General features: G+C 43.8%; 1 protein-coding gene across 1 annotated transcript in view; it reads right to left on the bottom strand.

Moving 5' to 3' along the window:
* Window positions 1-6,994: 6,994 nt before the first annotated feature.
* TBL2 (transducin beta like 2) overlaps window positions 6,995-25,097 on the bottom strand; it is a 28,252-nt gene continuing 10,149 nt past the window's right edge. The window contains exons 3-7 of the mRNA XM_073616578.1: window positions 21,770-21,954; window positions 21,425-21,573; window positions 19,239-19,365; window positions 12,079-12,231; window positions 6,995-7,509 (exon numbers count right to left, since the gene is read on the bottom strand). Of these exons, the coding sequence (XP_073472679.1) occupies window positions 7,053-7,509; window positions 12,079-12,231; window positions 19,239-19,365; window positions 21,425-21,573; window positions 21,770-21,954 (1,071 nt within the window). The 3' untranslated portion in view covers window positions 6,995-7,052. The remainder of the gene's footprint in view (window positions 7,510-12,078; window positions 12,232-19,238; window positions 19,366-21,424; window positions 21,574-21,769; window positions 21,955-25,097) is intronic.

The following is a 25,097-nucleotide window of genomic DNA, read 5'->3' as shown; positions in this document are numbered from 1 at the left end:
TGGTTCCAGAGTAAACCAGAAGTGATGTCATATCTTTCGGTTTACTGTTACGAACAGCCGAGCAAAGCCAAACCGGCTTTGCTTGGCTGTCCGGCCAGCCTGGTAGCTTGGGTTTCCCGGTTGGATGGGAGAGTCGTAAAAGGCAGCGGGAGGGGAACTTTCCCTCCTGCTGCTTGTAATAGCAACCAAGCAGCTCGTAAGCTGCTCCAATTGTTATTACAGGAAAGCCGACCGCTGGCTCTAAAAAACGATACCGGGGTGATGGCCGCAGCTGCAGGCATCATCTCGGTACAGACTTGGCCCCCCTTAAAAATGCCACCCCAGGCTGTCACGCTTACCCCTAATGTAGGTGGTCTGACCCTATAGCTGGCTACTGTGTTCTTCACCTACAGCAGCCCCCATTCCCATAAGGCAAGCAGGCCTACCGCTGCCGTTGCCCCCAGGTCTTATACCCAATGCTATAGTGCCTGGCCACCACGCCAGGACAGACACGAACTGAGCAAAGCAAACAGGTACTTGCGCTTGGCAGACAGGCAGAGTGGTTCAGTGACAGTCCAGGTAAAAGGCAGGCAGAGTTCAGAGAATAGTAGTTATCTGGTCCAAGGTCATACATAGGGAAAGCCAAGCGAGCAGGACAGATAGACAGGGGCGTTGAGCAGATATTACACACATAATCACTCTCTATCACAAGCATGAGACTGAATGTTTGGCTGGCTTAAATCAGGTCTGGTCTCCACCCAGAGACTGGCCATATTAATCACCTTACAGGTAAACAAACAAGGATGCTGGAATGAGGAGCAGGATGCTAGTTGCTGCTGACATTACCCCCCTCAGAGGAGGGGCCCCAGGACCCATTGGAGCAGGTTTGTCAGGATTCTGGCGATGGAAGTTCTGTACAAGTCTGTTAGCATAAACAAATGCAGCTGGGACCCAAGAATTTTCTTCAGAACCAAAGCCCTTCCAGGCCACCAGATACTGGACAGAATTTCTTACCTTCCTGGGATCCAGAATACATTCTACCTCATATTCTTCCTGTCTGTTGACCATGAGAGAAGGCTGAGATGACTGAAGAGGTTTTAGAAGAGAAACATGGAAGACATTAGGGATCCTCATAGAGGCAGGAAGTTGTAATCTAAAAGATACCAGGTTAGCCTGGTGAATAACTATGCAAGGCCCAATAAACCTAGGGGCCAGTTTCCATCAGGGAACTTTTGAGAGACGGATTTCTTGTGGACAGCCAGACCCGATCTCCAACTTTAATCTGAAGAGCCTGAGAGCAGAGGCGATCTGCAAAGCATTTTTGGGCAGCGGAGCTAGGAGGACAAGGTAGCCTGGGCTTTACACCAAATCTGAGAAAAATGTGTGAATTGTGGTTAGCATAGGGAATATCAGAAGAAATGTCTGCGAACGAACAGAATTTAGGATGGAAACCATAAAAGCAATAGAAAAGAGAAATTCCAGTAGAAGAATGAGGCGAGTTGTTATGGGCACATTTAACCCAGGTCAATGCTGAGGACCATACCACTTGCTTATCAGAGATAAAACAGCAAAGATAGGTCTAAAGGGATTGGTTTGTCCTCTGCCCACTCGAATGAGGATGATAGGCAGACAAAAAAGAGAGGCTGGTTCCCAAGAGGTCACAGAAGGCTTTCCAGAACCTGGAAACAAATTGTGTACCCCTGTCGGAGACAATGTTCTGTGGCACCCCATGGAGCCAAGTATTTATCGGACAAACAAGGAAGCCAGAAGTTTTGGAAGAGGGGAGTTTGGCAAGTGGAATGAAATAAGCCATTCTACTAAAGTGGTCCACTACCACCCAGATGGCCGTGAGCCCATTTAGGAGGGGGGGGGGTCTACAGTAAAGTCCATGGCTACATGCGTCCAAGGGTGTTTAGGGACAGGCAAGGGTAGGAGTAGTCCAGAGGGCTTGACTTTTGAGGACTGCGAGAGAGCACAGGTTTCGCAAGCTTTTACATAGGAACAGGAGTCCTTACGGAGAGAGGGCCACCAAAGCCTGCGAGAAATCAAAGAAAAAGTTTTAGTAATCCCTGTGTCCCCAGCCATCTTAGCATCATGTGCTTCAGAAAGCACTTTAAGTCTAAGATGGAGGAGAACAAACAGCTTTCCTGGGAGTAGATGGAGCACTAGACTGAGCCTTTAAAAGAAGGTCAGACGAAAGGGCCCCTAACACTTGTACTGGAGGTAAGATATTATAAATCTTTTTGAACAGGGCTCAAAACTGCGAGACAAGGCGTAGGTAATTAGTGAAATCAAAGCAGGTAAAGAAGAGGGACCAAACAGGCCTGACGAGAATTAAGGTGCTTGGTCATCCTATTGTACTTCAGATTCATATGGTCGTTATAGGACTACAAATGGATGACGAGTGATTGTAAAGCTTCATTTTTGTATTTTTTTATTTAAAAAAAAAAAAAAAAAAACTATACTTACCAGCTCTGTGCAATGGTATCACACAGATCGGCCTAAAACTACTTCTTCTGGGGTTCACCACCAGCTCTCTGGGTTACTCCTCTTCTAGGTAAGCCACCATACGAGCTGGGCTGCGTGCATCTATTGACACACACACACACAGTGCAACCCAGCCCAGGCTCCCGCTCTCTGGTCTCAGGATTTTATTGACAGCAACAGAAGCCAATGGCCCTCGTTGCCTCTGTGAGCTGAGAAGAGAGATGCACTGCAGGTGCGCACAACACTGGATTGAGATTGGGCTCAGGTAAGTATAAAGGGGGGGGGGGGGGGCATTTTTGTTACCTTAACCACTTAAGGACCAAGCCTATATTTCTGACACTTGTTGTTTACCAGTCACAAGTTAAAAATCAGTGTTTATTTGCTAGAAAATTACTTAGAACCCCCAAACATTATAATATGATATAGATATAGATAGAGAGAGAGAGATACATCTCTCTCTCTCGATATATCTATCTATATATATTTAGCAAAGACTCTGGAGCACAAAATGGCGGTGGTTGCAATATTTTATGTCACACGGTATTTGCGCAGCGGTCTTTCAAACGCAAATTTTTTGGAAAATATACACTTTACTGAATTCTAAAAACAGTAAAAACAAGTAAATAGATACCCAACATGTTATGGTTTAAAATTGCGCACACTCGTGGAATGGCAACAAACTACAGTATTTAAATATCTCCATAGGCGACGCTTTAAAAGTTCTTACTGCTTACCAGTTTAGAGTTACAGAGGAGGTCTTTCTTTTTGTTAGAAGTATTGCTCTCGCTCTGATGATCGCGGCAATACCTCACGTGTGATTTGAACACTGTTTACATTTGTGGGTGCGACTTACATATGTGTTTTCTTTGGTGCATGAGCACACGGGGATGGGGGCGCTTTTTTTTCTCTTATTTTATTTTTTTTTTACACTGTCTGATCCGCTGATCCCCGCTGAGCAGGCAAATGATAGATCCTTGTCCGTTCTGTTGTGCACAGCGGGCACAGTCCCACTCTTCATTTCCATCTGATCCGCCGGACTGATGGAAAATAGGACCACCATCCGTCTGTTTTTGACGTACAGGATTGGATCGGATGGCGGCAGATCAGTGGACATGTGTCCGCTGACATCTGCCGCTCCATAGAGGACATTACAGTGTCCGATCAGGTCTGCCTGAAAAACTGGCAGGCAGACCTGATCGGAGAGCCCGTGTGATAAGGCCCTAAGTCAGAGTATTGTGTCAATCTTTGAGGAGCAAAAATTTTGCAATTTTAAAAGTGCACAGAGGACCTCCTGGTTGGGTCGCCTTGAGGAAGTGCAGTGATCATGCTTCCATGCGAATGTAATAGGGAAGAGCTTTTGGCCAGAAGTGCAGGTAAGCAGGTCTAAGAACCCCAGTAGCCCCACAGACCTGAGATTGCTCTGATGCAGGGGGGGGGGGGGATTTACTAAATCTGGTGCAGCTGTACATAGTAACCAATCAGGTTCTAGGTTTTATTGTCAAAGCTTAAAGTGGTTGTTAAACCACTGTATAAAGTACATGCAATCCCCTCTTGTTAGAAAACGTTCTATGCCCCACTGTCTGCTTTGTAAAAAAATATGCCCATTAATAACTTATTTCACAGCGCCGCTCGGCGCTCACATGACTCCTCGCTGCTCCCTCTCCTGACCTGACAGCTACAGTGGGAGGGGCCGAGAATCCCCCACTGACGTCAGTCGGGAGGAGAGAGCTGAGACTTCAGCCAGGGAGGAGGGGGGCAGCGAGGAGTCACGCAAGCGCCGAGCGGCGCTGTGAAAAAGGGTAGTAATGAGCATATTGTTTACAAAGCACAGACACTACAGCATGGAACTTTTTCTAACAGAGGGGACTGCATGTACTTTTTACTGTTATTTCAGCAGCAGGAGGGGTGTGGGGTGGGTGGTCCCTGACACAGAGCTGACAGGCAGGGAGGGAGGACTGAGGAGACCTGATGGTGGCACATAAACTGACCACGGTGTCAGGGCTCAGCAGTCATAATTAACTGTGGTCAGTTTACAGGGGGGGGCATAGCCAGGCAGGATCAGCCAGGTATTTTAGATGATATGGGGGTCAAATTACACAGCACAAACACTGTGCTGTATAACATGCTTTAAGGGAACAGGACCCCCCTCCCCTTTTTTTGGGGGTTGCAAACACTTTAAAAAGAAGTATGGCCAAACCTTTTTTGGCCATACTTCTATGGATCACAGGAGTTCAGTTCGTTCTGTACTCCTGTGGCCCACTCTCAGCTGATATTATTCAGCCAACCCAGAAGCCTGGACTGGCAGCTGGCTCAGGCTCCCAGCAATCCGCTGAGAGCCTGAGCCAGCCCCTCCCGCCCCCTCTTCAGCACATGGCTCCAGTAAGCACTGGAGGGGAGAGCAGAGACCTGCTGACTGACAGTCACTGCTCTCTGCTCACAGCTGAGGGGGAGGGCAAAGCAATCAGCGGTGTTTGATTGCTCAGTTCTCACTGCAGAGACAGCGGGGTACAGATGCAGCGTCGGATCGATGCTGCATCCATCTAGGGGAGTATAAATGTTTGTTATTTTTACAATTCCGAACTTCTCTTTTAATTGAAGTTAGATGCTGATTGGTTACTATGCACAGCTGCACCAGATTCTGTGCATGCCAGTTTTAGGTGGGGTACACACTATAACAAAATCGGGCAAATGTTCATCCAATTTTTCTCGATATTTCACAGTAAATCAGAACGAAAATTCGTATGAATATTCTCAAGAAAATTCTCCTACAACAAAGGCTTTTTCTTGTCGAATATGGTTTCTGATCATGTGCAGTCTTTCTTTTCTGATTTTTTTGTACGAAAACGGTACCCATTAAAATGAAAATCGTTTGTTCTGTTCCTGTATGAGAAAAATTTTGGAGTGTGTCCCTTCGGGAATTTTCGTACAAAATTCAGAATCGGCTGTCAAAAGTTGTGTACACCTATATACGATCATACGAAAATTCTTAAGACGAAAACGTTCGCCCGATTTACTTATAGTGTGTACAAGCCTATAGTACATCTCCTTCATATGGTTTTTCAGGTCATCCTGGTGGTGGTGTAATGCTTGAAGCTGGCTGGTCTAGTGTTCTGTCGAGTGCTACATCGGGGGTATCTAATCCCCAACTTGCTTGATGCAGGATTCGTTTTCAGTCAACCTGTCCTGAAGCCTCTTCCTACTCCATGCAAAGCCAGGACCACTCTCCATCCTTTATTGTTTTTAAATAAAAAATGTCTCTGATTAAAGAAAGGGGTTTCCGATTTACTGAAACTGTACACTGGTTTCATCTTAAAAATGGGCCTGTCAGTAATTTTAGAAATCTATGTAAATTCCCAATACGTCACAACATATAGCAACAGTATCATTTTTCAGAAAAGTTTTACCTTTTATTATTAAAAAGCAATTCTTGAGCTCCAGTTAACGGACTCTGCCTAGGCTGAGATGTCCGTCTGGTGCAGGCAGGAGGATTTACATAGTCACCGTGAATATCACCCGAAAGCACCCGAGCTGCAACACAGTAACATGTAAGGCACACGGGTCCCCACCCATCTAGCGGATCAGATGGAAACAGACAGGCGGTCTGTTTCCAAGCGATTGCCCCATAGAGGAGAGTGGGACTGTGTCCACTTTGTATAGCGGATTGGACACGGACCTCTCTTCCGCTTGCTTGGTGGAGGGATTCCCCCCCCCCCCGCTGAGCAAGCGGAGGCCTTAGTGTGGCTTGGAGTGCGCTGCCAACAATGTTGGAATTTTGGTTTGTTTAATGAGTTATGCAGTCTGCTCAGACTGTGAAAAAAAACATGTGTTAAAGTGGATCTTCACTGCATCTGAGCATCACAAACCAAAAACACTATTTAACTCATTTTTAACACTCAAAGCAAACTCCCCCATGGAGAGTGTGCTTAGCTGAGAAAACCCCTCCTCCTCTCATGAAGACTCCTGGGATGTATAACATCATCGCTTAGGCAGGAAACCAGGAAGTAACTGAAGAAATGTATAAAAAAAAAAAGTTTATAAAAAATAGGATATACTTTCCTATCAATTTACTAATGCTAGCAGCATGAGGATTAGAAATAATCAGCGTTGATAGGAAGAGTGATGTTCCACTGCAGGGGACTGGGCATGGTGTGAATGAGCTGCAATACAAGGAGAGGCCATTTTTCAAGCAAACCTGTGCTTTGCCAATCCAGGGAAATACAACATGTTTTCTGTTACTGTGCCGAGTCAAGCAATAGCATCACTTGGGCAGTCCATAATCCTGTGTTAGTTACAGTTTTAGTGACTCACAATTTACACACATTGCTATCGTTTCTCTCCTGGTGGCTAAATGGATGAGCAGGAAAGCAAATGGGAAGTACAAGGCACTGGGGAGGTATGCATTCATATGAACCTGTGCTTGCCCTAGGTGGACAAAGTGCAGATTCGTTTTAATGTCAGTCATGAGGCTACTGAACACACACACAACCAAAATAGCTGGCGAAGCATATATTACCAAGTTCCGCAGAAATATTTTAATTTAAAGGTTTTAATTTCTTTTAGTAAAAAATGGTAAAAAACAGAGTCGATCACTTTCCCTGTTTGCACACAGCATCTAATGCACTCTGAGCATCTTTAATTTGTTGCTGTAGCCGGTCCTTCATGCCCTTGTTAGTGGCTTTCTTTAGCAGCTCCTTCAGGTCGACAATAGCCGCTCTGTATCCAGCTGTATTATGGAATACACGGATAGCTCGATCTCCAGTGGAGACTATGAATCTATTGGTAGTGTCAAAACCAAGGTCTGAGATTATCTCTCCATGTACCAAATGGAATTCTTCCTCTATCTGCCCTGTTTGTGCATTGTACACCGTGATATCTGAGACACTGGCAATGGCAACAACACGGCCATCAGGAGACAATGCTATGCGGCAAGGCTCTCTCCCACACCATTGTCCTGTGAACAGCAAATAGGGGTCCTGCTGCTTCTTGTACTCCACATCTGTATTCCAGAGCTTCCATGTTCCATCTTTAGATACAGTTGCCATCCTGTTAATGAACAAATTAGGTAAATAGTAGAAGTATTTGAACACATCCTTTGCAGGAACATACAAAACAAAATGGCTTGTTTCTACAAAGTTAAATGTGCCATTACCATGCATGTTATTTAACAGACTAAAGCCCCTTTTACACAAGCGGTCCAATTGGGTCCACCTGTGCATTTTTCCAGCAGACCATTCTCCTCTACGGCACGGCATCTTATAGCCAAGCTAAAAATAGTTGAAGGGGTCAGTTCTCCTCTGTCTGGTTGGATCGGGTGGCAGTTGAGAGTAAACAGACAGGCAATCCATTTACATCCAACCAACCATAGAGGAGAACGGGCTGTCTGTGTCTGCTCTGCATAAGTGGAGTGGACACGGACTCAGTCATTAGTTTTTTTAACCCCATTGTTACTAAACATCTTAAGCCTGGTTCACATCTATGTGTTTTTTTGCAGAAAAGCACTACAGTTCATTTATATGGTTTCCTATGGGACACATTCACATCTATGCTTTTTTCAGCCGCTGCGTATTTGGAAAGGGTCAGGGACTTTTTTTTTTTTTAACGTAAAACAGTGCTTTTTTGGTTCAATATACTTCGATGGAGAAGCTGCAGAAAAGCATGTAATGCATTTTTGCAGCAATTTGTGTTTTTTAATCTTCCCAACAGATTGGCCAAAATAATGCAAAAACGCAGATCGCAGCACAATCACATTCGTAAAAATCAAAACGCACAGCAAAAAGCACTGCAGAAACAGATCCAAAGCAAACTGCATGGGTGTGCACCGAGCCTTATGCTGGCCACACGGATCAATTTTCAGATAAGAATATGCAGACGAAAAATCTTTGTACATTCGCTGAAAGAAAGAATGTCGTTTGAAATTTTAACTTGTTATTAACATTCTGTTTTTAAAACGAATGTAATTTCTGAACGAAAACCACATACACTGTCTGAAAATTCCTTTGACCAAGAAGTTTTCTATTTCCAAATTTTCCCATCACTGTGGTTGAAAATGAACTTTGATTTGACCCCACTAACGATCAGAAAATCAAACAAACGTTCTTAAAATTACGGTACATTTTTTTTTAAAGGAAGATTGTATGTTTTTTAAATTAAAAAAATTTGATCTGAGTCTGATGATGATATTTACCAGATTCACCCTTTAAATAGTATATACAGTATATCTCTTCTGTCTGTTATTCTCAGAGTGGATTAGAGATTTTGCTCCCTAACCATATAGTTGGCTATTTATATTTACCACTGCATATAGATATTTAAGAATAAATTGCCTTTTTTTAAAACTTTACATATTAACTAAATTATACACCACAATTTTTTTCAAGGTTATTAACCGATTAATCGAACCAATAAATCGGCCAACTAATCGATTATGAAAATAATCGTTAGTTGTAGCCCTAGCCACAACTGACATTTTCCTTCAGGTTCGGGCCAAACTTAGCTTAGGTCATCCTTAATCTGGACCACTAACATACAGCGTAAGGGAGACAAATAAGCCTAGTTCTGTTGGTCACAAAGAGTCAGAACACACCATCCACTCACGCCAGATTGTTATCTTTTTTTTTTTTTTAAGATACCCTTGAGCATCATCGGTGATTCTATAAAGAGGAAGCATCTTATTTACAAAATTTTTCCTATCATTAATATGTAGGTTTTTCATTTGATGATTATTTAGGTGTGTTTTGGATTGCCATTTTGTTGGAATATACAACCTCTATGCAGCTGTAGAATCATTATGTTAAAATGAGGATGCCACCAACTCACTAGAATATATACACTGTATCGCTCAGCATATGGGCAGGTGCAGCGTCCCTTTGATTTGCTGACTTACCGAGAATGGTGCGGTCTACGCAACTCAAAAATGCATACAGCAAAAAAAGCATTAAGGGGTAAAAAGGACCCTTTAAAGAAAAAGGAAGTTACAAAACTGACCATGCAGCTTAAGCAAGGGATTTTATTGCACATAAAAAATTGATTACAAAAAACTGTGTAAAACCACCAACACCTAGGCTTGGTTAAAAAGACAACATTTTCTATAATGTTGCAGCTGCATCATGCATCACATCATGCACACATCCTATACTGTAGGGCTGCAACTAACGATTATTTTCATAATCGATTAATCGGCCGATTATTTTTTCGATTAATCGATTAATCGGATAAAATCATTAAAAAAATCGTAATGTGCCATTTTTTTCTATTCCTCCCGGGGACACCAATGACGGGGCGCTATTCCTCCCGGGGACACCAATGACGGGGCGCTATTCCTCCCGGGGACACCAATGACGGGGCGCTATTCCTCCCGGGGTCACCAATGACGGGGCGCTATTCCTCCCGGGGTCACCAATGACGGGGCGCTATTCCTCCCGGGGTCACCAATGACGGGGCGCTATTCCTCCCGGGGTCACCAATGACGGGGCGCTATTCCTCCCGGGGTCACCAATGACGGGGCGCTATTCCTCCCGGGGTCACCAATGACGGGGCGCTATTCCTCCCGGGGTCACCAATGACGGGGCGCTATTCCTCCCGGGGTCACCAATGACGGGGCGCTATTCCTCCCGGGGTCACCAATGACGGGGCGCTATTCCTCCCGGGGTCACCAATGATGGGGCACTATTCCTCCCAGGAACACCAATGATGGGGCACTATCCCCCCACCCCTCCCAGGAACACCAATGGGGCACTATTCCCCCCCCCTCCCAGGAACACCAATGGGGCACTACCCCCCCCCTCCCAGGAACACCAATGGGGCACTATGTCTATTCTCCTCCCACCCAGGAAAACCAATGATGGAGAACTACTACTCCAGGCAGCCACCCCCCGGAACACCAATGATGGGGAATTATCCCCCCCCCTCCCAGGAACACCAATGGGGCACTATTCCCCCCCCCTCCCAGGAACACCAATGGGGCACTATTCCCCCCCTCCCAGGAACACCAATGGGGCACTATGTCTATTCCCCTCCCTCCAGGAACACCAATGATGGGGCATTCCCCCCCCCCCCCCTCCCTCCCCAGTAATACTGTTAGGATGGTGCCCGGTCATAAAAATGTGCTGTTTTTACTGTGTTATTAGCTGCTACCTTTCACTATGAATGAGCAGCTCGGCTCTCCTCGCTTCTTGCCCTCGCCTCTCTGTTCCCTCTAGGCAGCGGGCAGGGCTGAGATCAGTGGGGATGACGTCTGCAAAGAGGAGGAGGGGGAGAGGTGCGCCGCGGACGTGCCTGGTCACAAACGGCGGCGCCGAGGACACAGGAGGGAGGATTTTTTCTCTGTTCCCTCGAGGCAGCGGGCGGGGCTGAGAAGATCGGGGGGGGTGACGTCAGCAAGGAGGAGGAGAGGCGTGCCGTGGACGTGCGGCGGCGCAGACGTGCCTGGTCACAAATGGCGGCGCCGAGGACACAGGGAGGGAGGATTTAAAACGGACGGACAGACAGAAGGAAGGTGCGGACCAACTAATCGATAATGAAAATCGTTGACAACGATTTTCATTATCGATTATTATCGATAATATCGATTAATCGTTTCAGCCCTACTATACTGTACTAGTATCCTCATTTCGGTGGTATAGAACAGGTTGTAGAAATGTCATTAGCACATGATAATTGGTGACACGCACTGTCAGGATATGCAAACAGTTCTTGCTACCTAGTAGCCAACGGGAATTCCCATCCAGATAAGTAAGTGTTGAGTTGTAGTACTCGAATGAGGACCTTCCGACACCATAAAACAGCTTTTCCCGGGAAACATTTGGAGCAAACTAAACATTCATGATGAGATGCAGGCTTCTCATAAACAGCCTCAGAGTTGCATGATTGCTAAATGTACCCACAAATTGTCAGTTCCTCAGAGCTTGTATGCTCAAGACTGACTAGTTGGCCAAGGATGTACAGAGATGTGTCAAGACACGCAGGTTTAGTCATATAGTATAAGTATTAAGTCTCTGAGGTGAAAAAAGTGCACATAAGTAGGCTGGTAAAACAGTCAAGGACCGATCAGTTCACCTGACCATATGGCAAGGATATCCCGTCATAGGTAGCATCCCCAATGTCCTAATTGGAGCCCGCTGTCCATATGCGGCTCACAGGGGACAAGTCTTGTTGGCTGCCTTCACTTGTATCCTGGGTCAGGAATACTACAGCGTGGGACTCGTGTGGTCCATTCACTGAAAAGCCGCCTCAGCGTGCCTTCCCCAAAATGGATTCCGCTGTCATCATTATCCGCAATGTCAAAGCGTCACTGCCATGGTGTCGTGACCGACATGAGCGTCAAGGATCAAGGAATATGGATGGTGGTTTTACCCAGTTTTTTGCAAACAATTTTTTTATGTGTAATAAAATCCCTTGCTTAAGCTGCATGGTCCATTTGTATCTTCCTTTACCACTTAATGCTTTTTTGCTGTAGAATCATTATGTAATGGCAATGGGACGATTACCTGTCTAGAATTCATTCCTTCCTTTACCCACATAATAGTTGTTTTTCCACAAAAGCACAAAGATCGAAAATAGTTATTTCACATGGGAGTATAATGCACTGGAGGTACAGATTACAAATCTACTAACCTTCTTGAGTCATTGGAGAAAGCAAATCCACACACACCGGCAGAGTGGCCTTTCAACTCGAATGCCCGACACACTTCTCGGAAATCCCCCGATTTACCGAAACAAACCTCCCAAACCTTCACATCCGAAGTAAATCCACAGCTTGCAACAAACCTTTGAATAAATAAAATATGCATGAAGAAGAAAGTAGTGGTACCAGAGTGCTCAATTGGTATAGCTAATATTTTACAGTGCTTAAAAAATACAATTCTATTACCAAGTGCTCAGCGAGCAACACCAAGTTGAGCATAATAAACGCATTTTTCTTGGGGATCCCTTTACTGACTTTTGGTTTTAACCACTTCAGCCCCGGAAGGTTTTACCCCCTTCCTGACCAGAGCACTTTTTACAATTCGGCACTGCGTCGCTTTAACTGCTAATTGCGCGGTCATGCAATGCTGTACCCAAACGAAATTTGCGTCCTTTTCTTCCCACAAATAGAGCTTTCTTTTGATAGTATTTGATCACCTCTGCCGTTTTTATTTTTTGCGCTATACACGGAAAAAGACCGAAAATTTTGAAAAAAAATGATATTTTCTACTTTTTGTTCTAGAAAAAATCCAATAAACTCAATTTTAGTCATACATTTAGGCCAAAATGTATTCGGCCACATGTCTTTGGTAAAAAAAATGTCAATAAGTGTATATTTATTGGTTTGCGCAAAAGTTATAGCGTCTACAAACTAGGGTACATTTTCTGGAATTTACACAGCCTTTAATTTATGACTGCCTATGTCGTTTCTTGAGGTGCTAAAATGGCAGGGCAGTACAAAACCCCCACAAATGACCCCATTTTGGAAAGTAGACACCCCAAGGAATTTGCTGAGAGGCATGTTGAGCCCATTGAATATTCATTTTTTTTGTCCCAAGTGATTGAATAATGACAAAAAAAAAAAAAAAAAAAAAAAAATTACAAAAAGTTGTCACTAAATGATATATTGCTCACACAGGCCATGGGCATATGTGGAATTGCACCCCAAAATACATTCTGCTGCTTCTCCTGAGTATGGGGATACCACATGTGTGGGACTTTTTGGGAGCCTAGCCGCGTACGGGGCCCCGAAAACCAATCACTGCCTTCAGGATTTCTAAGGGCGTACATTTTTGATTTTACTCCTCACTACCTATCACAGTTTTGAAGGCCATAAAATGCCCAGATGACATAAAACCCCCCCAAATGACCCCATTTTGGAAAGTAGACACCCCAAGCTATTTGCTTTGAGGCATGTTGAGTCCATGGAATGTTTTATATTTTGACACAAGTTGCGGGAAAGTGACAAATTTTTTTTTTTTTTTTTTTTTTTTGCACAAAGTTGTCACTAAATGATATATTGCTCACACAGGCCATGGGCATATGTGGAATTGCACCCCAAAATACATTTAGCTGCTTCTCCTGAGTATGGGGATACCACATGTGTGGGACTTTTTGGGAGCCTAGCCGCGTACGGGACCCCGAAAACCAATCACCACCTTCAGGATTTCTAAGGGCGTACATTTTTGATTTTACTCCTCACTGCCTATCACAGTTTCGGAGGCCATGGAATGCCCAGGTGGCACAAACCCCCCCCAAATGACCCCATTTTGGAAAGTAGACACCCCAAGCTATTTGCTGAGAGGCATGGTGAGTATTTTGCAGCTCTCATTTGTTTTTGAAAATAAAGAAAGACGAGAAAAAAAATTTTTTTTTTTCTTTTTTCAATTTTCAAAACTTTGTGACAAAAAGTGAGGTCTGCAAAATACTCACTATACCTCTCATCAAATAGCTTGGGGTGTCTACTTTCCAAAATGGGGTCATTTGGGGGGGTTTTTTGCAACCTGGGCATTCCATGGCCTCCGAAACTGTGATAGGCAGTGAAGAGTGAAATCAAAAATTTACGGCCTTAGAAAGCCTGAAGGCGGTGCTTGGTTTTCAGGGTCCCGTACGCGGCTAGGCTCCCAAAAAGTCTCACACATGTGGTATCCCCGTACTCAGGAGAAGCAGCAGAATGTATTTTGGGGTGTAATTTCACATATTCCCATGGCATGTTTGAGCAATATATCATTTAGTGACAACTTTGCGCAAAAAAAAATAAAAAAAATAAAAAATTGTCTCTTTCCCGCAACTTGTGTCACAATATAAATTATTCCATGGACTCAACATGACTCTCAGCAAATAGCTTGGGGTGTCTACTTTCCAAAATGGGGTCATTTGGGGGGGTTTTGAACTGTCCTGGCATTTTATGCACAACATCTAGAAGCTTATGTCACACATCACCCACTCTTCTAACCACTTGAAGACAAAGCCCTTTCTGACACTTATTGTTTACATAAAAAAATAATTTTTTTTTGCAAGAAAATTACTTTGAACCCCCAAACATTATATATTTTTTTTAAAGCAAATGCCCTACAGATTAAAATGGTGGGTGTTTCATTTTTTTTTTTCACACAGTATTTGCGCAGCGATTTTTCAAACGCATTTTTTGGGGAAAAAACACACTTTTTTACATTTTAATGCACTAAAACACACTATATTGCCCAAATGTTTGATGAAATAAAAAAGATGATCTTAGGCCGAGTACATGGATACCAAACATGACATGCTTTAAAATTGCGCACAAACGTGCAGTGGCGACAAACTAAATACATTTTTAAAAGCCTTTAAAAGCCTTTACAGGTTACCACTTTAGATTTACAGAGGAGGTCTACTGCTAAACTTACTGCCCTCGATCTGACCTTCGCGGCGATACCTCACATGCATGGTGCAATTGCTGTTTACATTTGACGCCAGACCGACGCTTGCGTTCGCCTAAGCGCGAGAGCAGGGGGGACAGGGGTGCTTTTTTTTTTTTTTTTTTTTTTTTTTTCTTTATTATTATTATTTTTTTATCTTATTTTTAAACTGTTCCTTTCATTTTTTTTTTTTTTTTAATCATTTTTATTGTTATCTCAGGGAATGTAAATATCCCCTATCATAGCAATAGGTAGTGACAGGTACTCTTTTTTGCAAAAATTGGGGTCTATTAGACCCTAGATTTCTCCTCTGCCCTCAAAGCATCTGACCACACCAAGATCGGTGTGATAAAATGCTTTCCCAATTTCCCAATGGCGCTGTTTACATCCGGCGAAATCTAAGTCATAAAATGCTCGTAGCTTCCGGTTTCTTAGGCCATAGAGATGTTTGGAGCCACTCTGGTCTCTGATCAGCTCTATGGTCAGCTGGCTGAATCACCGGCTGCATTTTCAGGTTCCCTGTTGAGACAGGAGAGCCAGAGAAAAACACGGAAGACGTTGGGGGGGGGAGGGGCATTCCCTCCCACTGCTTGTAAAAGCAGTCTAGAGGCTAATTAGCCGCTAGGATTGCTTTTACATGAAAGCCGACCGCTGGCTGAAAAGAATGATACCAAGATGATACCTAAACCTGCAGGCATCATTCTGGTATAACCACTCAAAGTCGTGAATGGCGTACCTGAAGACAAAAAAATGGTTAACAATAAAGCACAGTAAACGGTAAGGTATAAAAAATTGCATACCTGAAAAGCAAACATGATAAAACATAATAACAATAAAACATTGCAGAATAGAATACAGTAAAAAAGAACAGAACAATAGAGAGAGAGAATAGAGAGAGAAAGAACAATAAAACGACAACTATTTTTTTTTTATTTTATATTTTTGTATGTTTTTTTTTTTTTTTTTTTTTTTACACTTTTTTTTGTAACTAACTTTTATAACTGTAACCGGTTCCAGGTTCGGGTCTCTCAAAATGCGATGGCATCTTGGGAGACCCTGTGAAAGTGTGCCTAGTCTGTGCAATGCTGTACCCTACGCTAATACTCAACTAGTGTATGGTAGCGTTCAAAACATTCACCAATGCAAAGACCAGGATTGTCAGGACAGGAGGGACAATAATAGCGGGTGTCACGCCTATATCCGCGTTTGCTGCAGACACGACATCTTTTTTGGGGGGGTTCGTTGGGTAGGGGTACTCGGGAGGACATAAAGAAAATGCCTCTCATGCAGCCGACTGCATTTGGTTGGGGATGTGAATGGGGGAAGTACGGGCGCTGCAGAAGCGGTGGGTTCCCAATTAGGATTGGCGAATGCAGCAGGAAGGGCACTATGGGCACGACGGGCCTGTGTTTGTCTTCTTGGTGGCAGCGGGACACTACTTGTGCTTGCCACCTCACCAGCTTGAACTGCACTTATGGGACTCGCCACGTCACCAAGTGCTACTGCAGTGCTGGTTTGACTACGACCGGGGTGTACTAGGCCGCTGGTGCTTGCCAGTTCACCAAAACGCTACCAAAAAAACTGTTAGCGATCGCAGGGATCAGGCCTGACTCTGCGAACGCTGCAGTTATGCGTTTAGTGTTTTGTAAGTGTCAGTGATCGATCGATACTGCACTTGGGTGGGCTGGGCCGGGCGGAGGGGCAAAACGCAGGTGCTAGCAGGTATCTGGGCTGATCCCGCTAACACTGCGTTTTTGGGAACCCTAAACTGCTGGGGACGCTAGTATAGATCTGATCGGATCAGATATTGATCCGTTCAGATACTATACCACTAAGGGAGGTGTACGGTGCGTGCGTGGGTGTTAGCGGTACTGGTGCTAACCTGACGCTGCCTGGGGCTGGTGCTTGCCAGTTCACCAAAACGCTACCAAAAAAACTGTTAGCGATCGCAGGAATCAGGCCTGACTCTGCGAACGCTGCAGTTATGCGTTTAGTGTTTTGTAAGTGACAGTGATCGATCGATACTGCACTTGGGTGGGCTGGGCCGGGCCGGGCGGAGGGGCAAAACGCAGGTGCTAGCAGGTATCTGGGCTGATCCCGCTAACACTGCGTTTTTGGGAACCCTAAACTGCTGGTGACGCTAGTATAGATCTGATCGGATCAGATATTGATCCGATCAGATACTATAGCACTAAGGGAGGCGTATGCTGCGTGCGTGGGTGTTAGCGCTACTGGCACTAACCTGACGCTGCCTGGGGCTGGTGCTTGCCAGTTCACCAAAACGCTACCAAAAAAACTGTTAGCGATCGCAGGGATCAGGCCTGACTATGCGAACGCTGCAGTTATGCGTTTAGTGTTTTGTAAGTGACAGTGATCGATCGATACTGCACTTGGGTGGGCCGGGCGGAGGGGCAAAACGCAGGTGCTAGCAGGTATCTGGGCTGATCCCGCTAACACTGCGTTTTCGGGAACCCTAAACTGCTGGGGACGCTAGTATAGATCTGATTGGATCAGATATTGATCCGTACAGATACTATACCACTAAGGGAGGCGTATGCTGCGTGCGTGGGTGTTAGCAGTACTGGCGCTAATCTGACGCTGCCTGGGGCGACGCATATCACCACCGGGCGATCAGGGGGCTAAACCTTTATTCGGTAATAAACGGCAGGTGCCCTGACACTATAAAAAATAAACGAACTAACCAGCGTCACTCGTAACAGTTATACGGTGATCAGTGGTGAAAGGGTTAACTAGGGGGCAATCAAGGGGTTAAAACCTTTATTAGATAGTATATGGGGGTCCCTGACGCTATAAAACGCTGACGGCGAACCTAAATATTTACGTTCCTAACTAGCGTCACCAGCGACACTAATACAGCGATCAGAAAAATGATCGCTTAGTGACACTGGTGACAGGGGGTGATCAAGGGGTTAAAACTTTATTAGGGGGGGTTAGGGGGGTATCCTAGACCTAAAGGGGGGTAATATTCACTGCCCTAACACTGTAACTGTCACAAACTGACACTATGCAGTAATCAGAAAAAAAAAAAAAAAATACTGCTAATGTCAGTTTGTGACGGGGGGGGGGGGTGATCGGGGGGGGGATCGGGGGGCGATCGGGGGGGGATCGGGGGTGTAAGGTATGCCTGGCATGTTCTACTGTGTGTGTGTGTGTTGTGTGCACTCACATGTCTTCTCTCCTCGGCGCTGGGACGGAAACTGCCAGACCGAGGAGAGATGACATCACATCCTCTGCCTGTGTGAAACTACACACAGGCAGGGGAGGATTCCTATTGGCTGGGAGCGATCGCGAGGGGGGGGCCACGATCGGATGGTCTCCCCCTCGCCTCCCGACGCTCCTAGTCAGATGCCGACCGCCGGTGGCACCGGGGGGGGGTCCGATCGGACCCCCCGCCCGCGGGAGGCAGATCACGTACAGGTACGTGATTCTGCCTGCCCGTGCCATTCTGCCGACGTATATATACGTTAGGCGGTCGGCAAGTGGTTAAATATCAACATACTGTGCATGCTGTTAATATACTCTACTACAATAAATGTTAAAATATATATTCACACCATTTATTACTTTATACTTTTCGCATAAGTGAAAATCTATGAACTTTTGGATTGCAATTTATCCATTAACTTGCTTTTGAATAAACTTTTGTACTGTGTCCCTGTATTAATCAGCACAGAGTCTCTCTTCATTATGCAATAATTTTAGAAAATGTTATTCTGAAATAAGGTGCTACATTTGGAATAAATTAGTGTGGATAAGCAGCAGAAAAAGCAGTATAAAAACACTCATATGGAGCATATAGTACACGTGTTTAGGCGCGTGTATGCATGTTTGCATTCAATAGTGTTTTTCCCCAAAACACTAGGAAAGGACGTACACTTAAAAATGTGCCACATGCCTAAATGCCATGTTCAGATGTGTTTAGTCGCATCAATCATTTTTTCAGCCCAAAAGATCCTTTCAAAAATGCACTTGAATATTTATTTTTTTCAGCCTGTAAACACTGTGCATGGACACATAGGCCAACACAGAGTTGCTTCAGCATTTTTTTTATGCCCAGTGTGCATGAGATCTTAAAATGGCCCCTTACGCATCATTATATAAACCCCCTCCACCCCCCAGCTTCCTGAAAGATTACTACTAAAAGAGGTCCTGAAATACAAACCTTGGCTAGAGAAACTACTATTCTAGGTAATATGGCAGAGAAAGATCAGCCAATATGAATAGTAATTCTCGATTTAGAAAATCATCAATTGGCCACAAATGTAACCCAGTTAGTCAGAATAACTAGTAATAAAGTATTTCAGTAGGTCAGTTAATTAGGCAAAATCATTTTCTGAGTTGCTGTACATACAAATATAACAGTGTGGTGAAAAAATAAAACACTGTTCTTACCTCCCACAAGGTGAAACTGTAGCATATGCATTTGCAACCTGGTTGGTATTGATGGAAGCTAGCACCTCTCCCTTCATATCCCAAATTAATATGCTGGTGTCATCTGATGCAGTCATGATAAACTTCCCTGTGGAAAAGCCAAAATGTTATTTCTTATTGTGATTTAAGGAATGCTGCTTCCCTCTTAGATCCCAGATTATTTTTAAAATGCACAGTCTGCATTTTGCAAAAGAAATACATTTACCCACATTAAGAAAATAAAAAATGTGCATTTACATTTTTGCATTCAATCCTACATTGCAAATCAATAAATACGTTGTGGGAGCAATGCACAGGCTCCTAAATCATTCACCCCCGGCTCTAGGTCCATACAGGAGGTAAGGACCTCCTGTTATGGGACTGGGCAAAGTAAAAAAAGACTACAAGTGTGGTGATGTCACAGCATGTGTGTCAGTGCGATCTCAGAGTCTCTCTGCCATGGTGGGACTTTCTAGTCTGCCTGTGAATGGATGATGTGGCGGTATGGGTAGGGAAACGCACAGCTGTGCTAAATTCAAATATTAATAGATATCATTCAGATAACTTGGGGCAGTTTGAGGAATGTGAGCATGTTTCATGTGGACTATGCCTTAAGAGTGGGGCCTGGCAAATTTGCTTTGAATCTGGGAACCCGCTAAAAAAAGTTAGGAGCCAGTTTTTTCATTTCTTGACGCCATGGTGACCTGGCACCTAGGATTTGTCAAGCCCTGCTTAAGTGTGTATATCACTTTTTGGGAAGCTCAGAACAATCTACATTTTCTTTTATTTTGTTATGTGAATAAACTTCTTTTAGTCATGAACTTTTGGTTTGTTAAATACTATGTACCATTGAAAGTGCTCAATGAGCACACAGGAAATTATCAATGAGCTGATAACTTCCTGAACATTTTGCCTCTGCTGCACTCTTCTAGTCAGCATTGTTCCCAGTCTGTGGACTACAGAACACCTCTTGGCTAGGTTTTGAAGATGGGAAGAGGTGATCTGTAGTATGCACACATTTTGTCCTAGGGTGACAATGCTGCTCCTTCATAGATACCGTACAGTGAGTGAGTTCACATTTTTATTCTTGGGTTTAAATACACCTTAACAATATGACCATAAAAATTACTCCACTGGTATTCAATAAAACCACCTGTATGTGCAAACATAATATAAATCAGCTACTCCATTCATCTGCAGTGTCCAGGAAGGCTGCCATGTGCAGACTGGGACTTCTTTTTCCCATCCAATGCACATAAGCATAGTGAGTATTAACACGTGTTGGGTTTTCATAACAATATGAAACACAGTATTACAATGTGTTCCAGTAATGCACTTCTTAACTTATATAAAGCAAGTCAGTTATGTGAGCTCACCGGATGTGGTAAAGCTCGTATTTTGTTTCAGCCCTCGTTCACACTTGTGTATTTTCTATTGCTGTCGTGCTGACATGCATAACAATGGAAATTACAATATTCTCTATGGTGGCTGTTCACAGCAATGCAGCACAGTGCAATGCGTTTTTTGAAAGGGTGCAGATGCGTTTTTGGTGCACCACGGTGCATTTTTGGTTCCATAGACTTCAAATGGAATGTAAAGAAAGTGCACGTAAAACTCATGCACATGCATTTCTATGGAGTTTTTGGCAGAGATCTGTGTAAAAATTCCAATCATTTTCTCCTACAAAAAAACAGTATGAAGCATGAAAATGCATCATAAACGCATGTAGAAACGTGCTGCACAAACACATTGAAAAAGGCATAATTTTAAAGCAACATTCGTGTGAACCTTGGCTTAAGTCTTTTCAACATGCATAGGATTTTTGGGTTTTAACTTTATACAGAAGAATCATCCCAAAAAAAAAAAAAAAAAAACAAACAGTCCCAGATATCCATTTAAAGGGAATGTACAGGGGTTTGGTATATATTTGTATGGTCCTGACCACTATAAAACACATTTTCTAATTTTCATAGGTAAATGAAATATTGCATATAAAGATTATGCAGTGTACTGCTTAGTCGGTGGGAGTAGGGGTCTAAGAGTCTAACCTCCTTTCACACCATTACCTTACTTACTTTTCAGAGTAGACAGTAGACATTTATTCCAACAGAGGTTGGAATAAATGCTAGAATGGCTCCAATTAAACGTTTTATGTGTATTATTTATACCTGTTTCTGCTATTCCAATATTAATGATGGAAGCTTTGTGTCTCTTTGGGAAGTCATCATGAGCTGCAGAAAAGATGAAGGAGTCGTCTTTCTTAGTCATTTTAAACACTCTGATCGTATCTCCATTAGCTAACCAAACTATAAAAGTTCTGAAAAAAATGAAGTAATTTTAGTCCATTAATAATATTTCCACACAGGTTTGTTACAATTTCACATCTGATTCTTGTATTCATAATTGTGAATAACCTATGATAACATTTTATTTCATCATTTAACAGCTTTGAGCTTAAAAAAAAAAACAAAAAAAAAAACAGTGTATATTTTATTTTCAGAAGAGCACATTACCGGCAGTCAGGACTGAAGCGGACACGAGTGGCATGGTCGAAGTCCACATTGGCTCTCATGCAGCGGTGCTCTCTCTCAAGGAAGTCCTTGGTGCTCCATATTCTGACAGTCCTGTCATCAGAGCATGAAGCCAAATATTTGCCATTGCTGCTAAAATCCAAACAAGTTATATTTCCACTGTGAGCCTGCGGGATAAAAGCCAAAACACCATCAATTAAAATTATTGATAGATCCAGAATAGATTAAAGTGCAGTTACATTACAATGCACTCCCAATTTTCTAGCCACTGATGTTTTAACACAGACAGTGAAATCCACTAGATCAGGGGTTGGCAACCTACGGCCCATGGACATTTTAAGTAAGAGCAGAGCAGAGCAGAGCAGGGAGAAGGAAGCTGAATGAGAACAAGGGAGAGACATACAGCAGTGCTGATAAGACAGCGGGAGCTTCCGGAGTTAACTTTCCAGGTGATTGGTTGCTAGGTGGTCCTAGCAACCAATCACCAGCTTTATAATATGAAAAATAAACTCTTGAAGCTCCCGCTGTCTGATCAGCGCTGCTGTATGTCTCCTGTGTTTTCATTCAGCTTCCTGCTCTGCTCTGTCTCCCTCTCTGCATGGGTCAAGGTAGGAAAGGGCAGAGCTGCAGGGAGAGTCTGTGTAATATGCAGAGAGGCTGTAAAAATGTAAAGGTGTCCAGAGGTGCAGGGGGCAGTGTAATGTAAAGGGGTCCAGAGGTGCAGGGGGCAGTGTAAGGTAAAGGGGTCCAGGAGGTGCAGAGGGCAGTGTAAGGTAAAGGGGTCCAGGAGGTGCAGGGGGCAGTGTAAGGTAAAGGGGTCCAGGAGGTGCAGGGGGCAGTGTAAGGTAAAGGGGTCCAGGAGGTGCAGGGGGCAGTGTAAGGTAAAGGGGTCCAGGAGGTGCAGGGGGCAGTGTAAGGTAAAGGGAACCAGCTGTGCGGGGCTGTGTAATGTAAAGGGGTCCAGAGGTGCAGGGGCAGTCTCAGTCATGTCATCCTCAGCCACCTGGTACAAGCCACGATCAGTATAATCCCAACACGTACCATGCTATTGCTAGAGACAATTAGTAAACGTCTAGCTACGAGTCCAATGATTGTAATAATAGTTATATATATTTTTTCAGCAAATCATGAGAAAAATAAAATAAATAAAAAAAAAAATAAATTGCAGAAAGGTGGATGCCGACCATTCCAAGACAGTTGGGTAGAAAATTACTTTTTTTACAGAACACCTCAGCAAGCCAATATGCCCAATTTGTCATGCAGGTGTTGCTGTGAACAAGGAGTTCAACCTCGGATGACACTAGAAGACTGACATCCAAGATTTAGTGGGCAGAAAACCATCTTAATGTGCAACAAGGCAGTTTTCACTTTATAACGTCAGCATCAGTGGTCACGTGTCAGGAGGCATGTTGGAGCTGCATGAGAGCAATGGAGAGGGCGAGTATAAGTCGAACAAACTAATCGCTGCAGTGATGCTGGAGCCTTGAGGGAGCGAACCTGCATGCTCCCTCAGAGTGAACTGGCTTTGTTTTAGTGAAGCACCTTAAAGTGAGGTAAGCCTGTACGGTTATTATTACTATGTTAGGATTAATATTATCTTCATTAATTAGCAGATGAATGCGGCTCTTCACGCATTTACATACACTGAACCTGGCCCTTAACTGGAAAAAGGTTGCTGACCCCTGCACTAGATAGTAAAATATAATACCTAGACACCAGATGAACACAAATTTGAAAGAAAATCCCATGCTGTCCATGTTACTTTCTAAAGCAGGGCTACCGGTTAGATTTTAAATACTTCTTAATAAAAGACTAAATCTTTCCAACAACTGCTTCACATACAGTACGTTAACTTCAATGGAAACAGCTGTCAGTAAGGGGTTAAATATCTTGCTAACAAGCCATTAAATATTCACACGTAGCCCCAGCTTAAGGCTGCCAGTGGATGAGTATTGATGTCAGTAAACAAGCCCTCCGTCAGAAAAATTCCAACCTGGCTAACAGAAATGAATAAATACTAAAGATCATATACTTTTCAAGGAAATTATTAATTATGAATGCTGCCCCCATGACTCTTGCCAGATAGCAGACTTGTGTCAATATCCTGCATGGATTTACATTGCCTACAAATTAATTAAACAGTCCCATCTGGATCAATTCACTGATCTCCACTGGCCAGTAGATTTTCCCTAAAACTTTCTATTTCAGACATTGACACAGTATACATAGCCAGACAGTTGTCCAATCCTACATAAGAACTGGACAAAGGATTTCTGATATCTATTCACGACCCTTAAAGGGTAAGTCTACCTTAATGGAAAGTACACTTACCCACTCTGCTTCTGTCCCCAACTACAACCCCCCCACCTCCAAGTTTTCCTCTATGTGCTTTAAAATCAAACTGTTTGTGATGAGCGGGATCTTTATTGGACAGCGAGGTAGAGCAGCAGAGAAGTGTCGGTTTCCTGTCAGCAATCGAAGCGACGTTCCGGCGCCGCCATCTTGGTAAACCCGCACTCGTCCGCAGTAAGCCTACAATCAGAAGGCTGCAAGCAGACATCTTTTTACACCCACCAAGGTCTTGCATTTCACACTTATTTTTACCAGTACACCACTTAGCCTATATAGTGAAACACAGTATTTGAAAATCCGTGACACTGTTTTGATGTTAAATGATAAAAGCCTGCTGATCTCACAGGTTTGCCCTAATCTGACAGAACACCGCTGCTTTTAAAATTCAACATCAAAACAGTTTGACGGATTTCAAAATACTCTATTTCACTATATAAGCTCAGTTTACTGGTAAAAATAAGTGTGAAATGCAAGACTTAGGTGGGTATATAAAGATGTCCGCTGCTACCTTCTGACTGTAGGCTTACTGCGGAAGAGTGCGGTGTACCAAGATGGCAACGACACTTCGGTTGCATTTTCTGATAAGACCCCGGATAAGTTCACTTTGGTAGAAAGGGCAGTTATGCTGGCCGTGCCCTGCTCAAGTTTCAACTCATTTCTGCTGATTTAGCTGAAATTCGAGACTTGGGTGGCCATGTCGCCACCACTTGGCTCAATAAGCTTTGATCCAAATATCAAAGGAGCCAATCAGTCACAGCAACTGCCAATCCAAGCAGCCTATTAGTCACTGCTGGGGTATTCAGACAGTTGCAGGAGCAGCAGTTATCAGAATACAATAGCCTGCAGTTGGGGACTCCAGTTGAGCATAGATGGAGGAAGCTAGCAATTTCTTAACAAGTATGGCTAGCCATATCCTTTAATAATTGTGCTGCTCTGCATAATCAAGAGAACTCTTGAG

This window comes from Aquarana catesbeiana, linkage group LG02 (genome assembly GCF_042186555.1).
Source record: "Aquarana catesbeiana isolate 2022-GZ linkage group LG02, ASM4218655v1, whole genome shotgun sequence".
Lineage (NCBI taxonomy): Eukaryota > Metazoa > Chordata > Amphibia > Anura > Ranidae > Aquarana > Aquarana catesbeiana.
This window is presented reverse-complemented; position numbering and strand designations above follow the sequence as displayed.